The sequence below is a fragment of the Microtus ochrogaster genome, linkage group LG9 (assembly GCF_000317375.1).
Source record: "Microtus ochrogaster isolate Prairie Vole_2 linkage group LG9, MicOch1.0, whole genome shotgun sequence".
NCBI lineage: Eukaryota > Metazoa > Chordata > Mammalia > Rodentia > Cricetidae > Microtus > Microtus ochrogaster.
Window position 1 is genome coordinate 37609692 of NC_022034.1, and position 6659 is coordinate 37616350.

The 6659-nt window shown below is 48.9% G+C and overlaps 1 protein-coding gene across 1 annotated transcript in view; it reads left to right on the forward strand.

Moving 5' to 3' along the window:
• The first annotated feature begins 5140 nt into the window (after positions 1–5140).
• Positions 5141–6659, forward strand: part of Rnf217 (ring finger protein 217) — a 112180-nt gene continuing 110661 nt past the window's right edge. The window contains exon 1 of the mRNA XM_005363649.2: positions 5141–6010. Coding sequence (XP_005363706.1) covers positions 5201–6010 — 810 coding nt within the window. The 5' untranslated portion in view covers positions 5141–5200. The remainder of the gene's footprint in view (positions 6011–6659) is intronic.

The window sequence follows — 6659 nt, forward strand, 5'->3', positions numbered from 1 at the left end:
GCTTTCTTTCATATGAGTTGCTGTGGTCATGGTGTCTCTTCAAGGCAATAGAACAGTGACTAAGACACTGTCACGACCCTAACCTCAGGGACAGAAAACCACATCATGAAGATTTAATGATTTATCGCTGGAGGGGGCTTGACAGTGAAGGATTTCTTTCTCTTTTCTAATTTAAAAAGCATGCCCTTGAATTTAATTTGTGATGGAAAATAGTAAACAATCTTTAGACCATTTGGAGAAGGAGATTATCTTATACCCACCAGGTCACTCAGAGTATAAGTCCGTGCCAAATATTTCTGATAATGTGTGCTAAAAGCCTTCAAAATATATCTACTGTTTTCAGTAGCAATTTTATTCTTAGGAGTTTATGGCATAATTACAGTAAAAATGCAAATAAAAGCTACACTAAATGTTAGTAAGATATTAATATTACAAACATGATATATTTACTGAGATTATAAATTAGCTATTTTGATACAGTGTAATACATATGACACAGAGTATACACAGAATGATATTAAATGGTCACAGATCATAACAACTTACAAGTACAGAAATGCAAATGTGCATAGGACACATTATTATATAATAAAGGCACAGAAACAAAAAAAAAACAAACAAAACCAAACTCTACGAGTTCATATGTATATTATTTTTAATTAAAATATTTATTTATTTAATTATTTTTATACGAATGGGTGTTTTGCCTGTATGTATAAATGTGCATCAAATGTATATCTGGTACCCTGCGAGTCCAGAAGAGGGTGTTGACACCCTGAAATTGAAGTTACAGCAGTCAGTTATAAGCTATCAGGTGGCTGCTGGAAATCGAACGCAGGTCCTCAGCAAGAGCAGCCAATGCTCTTAACTATCAAGGCATCTCTGTAACCCTGCCCATTTATAGTTTATAAACAAAGACACACATAAAAGAACAATTCATACCAGTGTGTTAAAGTTACTGTAGTGGTTATTTGGGGTTGTGATAATTGGTAACCAGCTTCTTCCTCCTCCTACCCTATCCTTCCTCTCTCCTCTCCCCCCCCCCTTCTCTGCTCTCTTTCTCCCTCTTCTTACCTTCTTCTGTTTTCTAAGAGTGTGGGCATGCATTGTGTTATTTCACATTCTTGTAGAGATGGCAATGTTTGCTTTTCTTGTTAACTTTTTCATAAATTTTCCTCTTTGGAATTTTCTTTCCTCTCTTTTTCTTTTCCTTCTTCTTTGCCTCCTCCTCTTCATCTTTTTCTTCTTCATTTTTCCAGACAGGGTTTCTCTATGTAGCCCTGGTTGTCCTGGAAATCCCTATGTAGACCAGGCTGACCTTGAACTCTGTGAGAGCAAACTAGCTCTGTTTCCTGAGTGCTGGGAATAAAGGCAAGTGCCACCACTGCCAGGCTGAATTTTTCTTAAGGTGTTTAGGTGGGAAAAGAAGACAGAGCCCTTTGTATTTCTCTTAAGCATTCAATGTCCCTTTTCTTCATAATTCCAAAGTCTCTTCTTCCACAGAGGAAAAGCAGAAAAACAGGAGAGGAGGACCCGGGTCCACCTTGTCGCTGAGAAGTGGACAGAAAGACATTCCCACTCCTTCGGCTGTTTCAGGAACCAAAGTTTAGTTAAATTACTGGTTTCCTCGTGGCTCTTTCAATAGTTAAGGGACTGTTCTGTGGACAGACAAATCCACTATTTGACATATAATGGTTACAATATCTTTCCACAATAGTTCCGAGGAATCTTATTTTAGCTTTTATATATACAACTAAAGTGATTTAGTTTTTAATTAAGTTATCACATCTCAATTAGCTAATATTAAGTTTTTACATAGTCTAATATATGACTAAAAGTTTTCAGGAGAGCTCCAAACAAGCCATATTTAAAGGCCAGGATAAGAAAGGTGCAACAGAAAACATTTAGTAATGACAAAAAAACTCACTGACAACAGCAGTCATAAGGCTCTGGATCAGACCTTGATTTCTGAGCCAGAGTTCACATATTAAAGGCAGAGGCTCGTGGGAGCTGCTCAGTTCAGGTTAGGGCATGCTGAAAGTTGAAAGTGGTACAGGGAGACACTAATGACACTTTTGTTGCAATTAACAGCCACATACAATTTGTCTGCTGATGGACTGAGCTGGGACAATATTAATTTCATGGTATGTCTGTGGAATTCCCTCCATATACTAACTATATTTTCTATCAATCTTTTTAAAAAAAGAAGAAATTTTATCTGTACAATTATCACTGGCACTTTATGAATTTAGAAGAAACTGAGGGGGATAAAAAAAAAAACCACTATTATAGCCTCTGTATGTAGCAAGCACCGAGACAGAGTCCAAGACCTAGACCATCAGGAAGCCACATCTGACTCCACATTCAGAACTTTTTCTTCCTTCAGTTTTCTCAGGCCCTATGTGTATATTTACAAGCCAATACTGGGCACAATGTCAAACTTTCTTGTCAGACTATGTTTTGGGCAGGTTGGTGATGGTGGCGCACGCCTTTAAACCCAGCACTCGGGAGGCAGAGGCTGGCGGATCTGTGAGTTCAAGGCCAGCCTGGTCTACAAGAGCTAGTTCCAGGACAGGCTCCAAAGCTACAGAGAAACTCTGTCTTGAAAAACAAAACAAAAGACTATGTTTGGATCTCTAGCCCCCAAATGAAACAGAGACTTATTATTAATTATGAAATCTTGGCCATTAGCTTAGGCTTGTCCCACTAGCTCTTATAACATAAATTAACCCATTTATATTAATCTATGTTCTGCCACATGGCATTACTTCATCTCTGGACTGTCCATTCTTCTTCCTCCAAGTCTGGCTAGTGACACTACCTTTCTTCTTCCCAGAGAGAATTCTCTGTCCCCAGGACTCCTGCCTAACCCTCTTCCTGCCTAGCTATTGGCCATTCAGCTCTTTATTATACTGCTCACAGCAACACATCTTTATACAGTGTACAACATTGCAGGGTGTCTTGTTTTTATACTGTTGGGGCCCTCTGGGTCTCAGACCAACTCAAGGGGTTCCAGGCCCAGGAGTCAAGCCAGTATGGATTTTCCTGGAGGAAGGACATGGGTATCAGAAATGCCAGAAGCAGCCAGCAGGAAGAAGACTTGATATGCCAATGAAGATGGTCAATCTTCAAGAGTTCCAGTAGTATTGACCTGTCTGGGCTTCACCACTGGCTTTTTATTTTTGAGGTGGGTACTGAGAACTGACGTGAGGTCTCTTTGCTTTACTGAGATATCTCTCCCCAGGTCACTTGAGTACCACTTCATCTTCAAAAGAAGAATTCTTCAGCCTGTCGGTGATGGCACATGTCTTCAATCCCAGCACTTGGGAGACAGAGGCAGGGGGATCTCTGGGAATTCGAGGCCAGCCTCGTGTACAGAGCGAGTCCCAGGACATCCAGGGCTATACAAAGACACCCTATCTTGAAAAAACAACCTTGCTGGGCGGTGGTGGCGCACGCCTTTAATCCCAGCACTTGGGAGGCAGAGGCAGGCGGATCTCTGTGAGTTCAAGGCCAGCCTGGTCTATAAAGGGAGTTCCAGGACAGGCTCCAAAGCTACAGAGAAACCCAGTCTCGAAAAATCAAAAAACAAAACAACAACAACAAAAACCCAACCTAACAAACAAACAAACAAACAAACCGAACACCAAAAAACAAAAAGAATTCTTCATTCTTGAAGAGAAGCAACTCAACCTGCCCTGGTATACCTGAGGTGGACTGCACCTGATAGAAATGTATAGGCTTTGGTCCACTGCTTGGCCAGTACTGAATTCTTAGTCACCTTGTAGCATTTGCGTCCGCCTTGGAAAATATTTTAGAGCAGCTCAATAACAACTTCAAAATGAAAAAAAAAATCCACACACTTCACAGTTTCTTTCTTTGACAAGAATGTGTAAATTGAATTTCCTCCCAAGTTAAAAAAAAAAGGGGGGGGGGTTGGCTTCCCAAAAATGTTTTCATTGGCTTTAAAAAATCAAAACGCACCAGTGTTTGGGTGACTAATACTTCCTGTGAAATAAAGATAGGGCAACACATAATTAAGTTCTGGCTCAAATAAAATTGTTGTCTTGGAAACAGTTTTGGGTATGAATATGGTTATGTTAATCTCCCTGATTCCTAACAATGATCCAGTTGATTAATTAGGTCAGGCTACCCACTTAAAAGGGTTAAGGAACAAACAAACAACTCCCCCTCACTCCACCCCCCCCCCCCCCCCACCCCGCAAAAACAATCTCCAGAGAGAACACTGAGGGGAGGAAAAGGGATAAATCTCGGATTAGTTATTTGGAAGAGTAGGCGACAAGTGCTTTTTGGATTATTTGTAGTTTTTAAAGATCCGGTCGCACTAGGCAGAGAACAGGGAACTAGGCAGAAAACACAATAGATTGAGGAATCCCTGCCACTGCTTCTGTGGTGAAACATCCCAGGGTTTTCTCGGTCCGGGGCCCAGTTCCGAGCAGTTTTGAAGGAACTTCTACTTAGAGCACAGCCCTAAGGGGTGCCTGCGGGCGATTAAAGGGTTTGGCTGGGGCCAAGTGTGAACTCTCGGCGTGCGAGCGCATCTCAGCTTGGCTCACACTCACTCGGCTGTGCGTGCGAGTGTGCGCGGGTGCCCGCGCGCGAGTGTACGTGTGGGGAGGTGTGCGCCAAAGGGGTGGGGTGAGGGGGAGGGAGCAGGGCCCTAGGTGAAGCACGAGGGGAGGGAGGTCGCCAGCTCCCGCCTCTCCCCCGGGGGCACCAGCCGCTGCCTACGGCTCGGCCACCTTTCGGGGACGCCGCAGGCCTCGCGACCCTCGGCTCGCCGGCCGCGCGCCCCATAGCGGGGGCAGGGATGGCGCGGGACTGACGGTCGCCTCTCCCCCAGGACTCCTCCGCCCCTCCCGGGGCTTGCGGGACCGCGGCACCGCCCCGACCTGTATGCGGGCCGGGCCCTCGCAGCCTGAGGCCCTCGGCGTCCCCGAGGCGGTGCCCTGCCGCGCCAGAGCACGACGACGAAGAGGAGGAGGAGCCGGCTGCCCGCGCGCTGCGGCCCGGGAGCACGGGCTCCCCGGAGGGAGCTTGGGGCGTCCCGGCCCCGGAGGAGGGACCCGGAAGCAGAAGCGCAGCCGCGAGTGGAGCCGAGCCGCTGCCCGCGCTGCCCGGCGCCGGCTGGGGGTCCCGGCGGCTGGATGGGCGGCGGCGGCGCGGGCCGCGGGCGGCGATGGGCGAGGAGCAGAGCACGGTGAGCGGCGGCGGTGGGCCCTGGGAGGCGCGGGTCCCTGCCGGGGGCTCAGCGGGCCAGCCCCAGTCCCCCAGGCCGCGAGGGGACCGCGCCGGGGTTCCCGGGCCGCGCGCTGCCGCCGCCACCTCCTCCTTCTCCTCGGAGGCGAGCAGCGGCGGCTGCGGAAGAGACCTGGACTGCGTGGACACGAGCTCCCGGGAGCCTACGAGCAATCCAGCCACGGCGGGGCAGCCCGAGGGACTGCCACTCACCGGGCCCCTGGACCCCCAGAGTTTGGAACTGCAGCTGGAGCGCGAGGCGGAGGGAGCGGGGCCACGGGAGGCGCAGCCCCCCGACGGGCTGCTCCTGGACGTGCTTGCCCAGCGACACCCGCCCCCCGTCAAGCCGCAAGTCTTCTGCTCCGTGTACTGCGTGGAGAGCGACCTGCCCGAGGCCCCCACCGCCGAGTCATTGTCGCCGCCAGAGTCCCCACCTCGAGCACCGCCGGGGCCGATTCCCGCCAGCCCGCCGCCCTCCTTCCCCAGTTCTCCGTTGTCACTCCCGGCTGACCCCCTCTCCCCCGACGGCGGCAGCATCGAGCTGGAGTTCTACCTGGCTCCGGAGCCCTTCTCCGTGCCTGGCCTATTAGGAGCTCCACCCTACTCGGGCCTGGGCGGGGTAGGGGACCCCTATGCGCCCCTTATGGTGCTGATGTGCCGGGTGTGCCTGGAAGACAAGCCCATCAAGCCCCTGCCCTGCTGCAAGAAGGCGGTGTGCGAGGAGTGCCTCAAAATCTACCTGAGCGCCCAGGTAAAACTCCCATTGCTCTCTGCCCACTTTCAGCCCATTCAACATGCCAGAGGTATGGTGAAGAGGTTCTCTAAGCTCCCTCCAAGGGAAGAGGTTACCGGGGCCCGCTTACCCAGGGCCTCTAGCAATTACTACCGTCTTAGCTTGTTATTAAGTGTGTTTTTTACCCACACTGGTTTACTGGCTGGTTAATTCTGCCCTGAGCTTCAGGTTTGGGTTGGCAGCTGCGGGAGGAATGAGGCGGATTGCCCTCTGATTATTTCTTCTGTAGACTGCATGCAAGAGCTTGCTCCGAAGAGAGCAGAAAGACTGCCTCACTGGCCTGGCATCCCAGAAACTAACAGACAGTGAGCATAAAATAAATATTTGTGGAGCTGATGAAGAGAAGGGTTGGAATTAGTAAGGCAGGGCTGCGTGATACCTGCGTTCCCATTGCCTATCGAAAGGTAAATTGAAAATATCAGCTCTTGTCTACTTGTCAGTTTCCATGCTAAGGTTAAAGTACGTTTCTCTACCGAAATTTTAAGCCACCACCACAGTACTTTTATTTCCTCAAGAGAGGAACAAAACAGAAAGAGCCAAACAAAGCAAAGAGAGAGCAAGAAGACAATTTCTCCCAACAGGCAGCCGGGCAACTTTCCCTCCACCC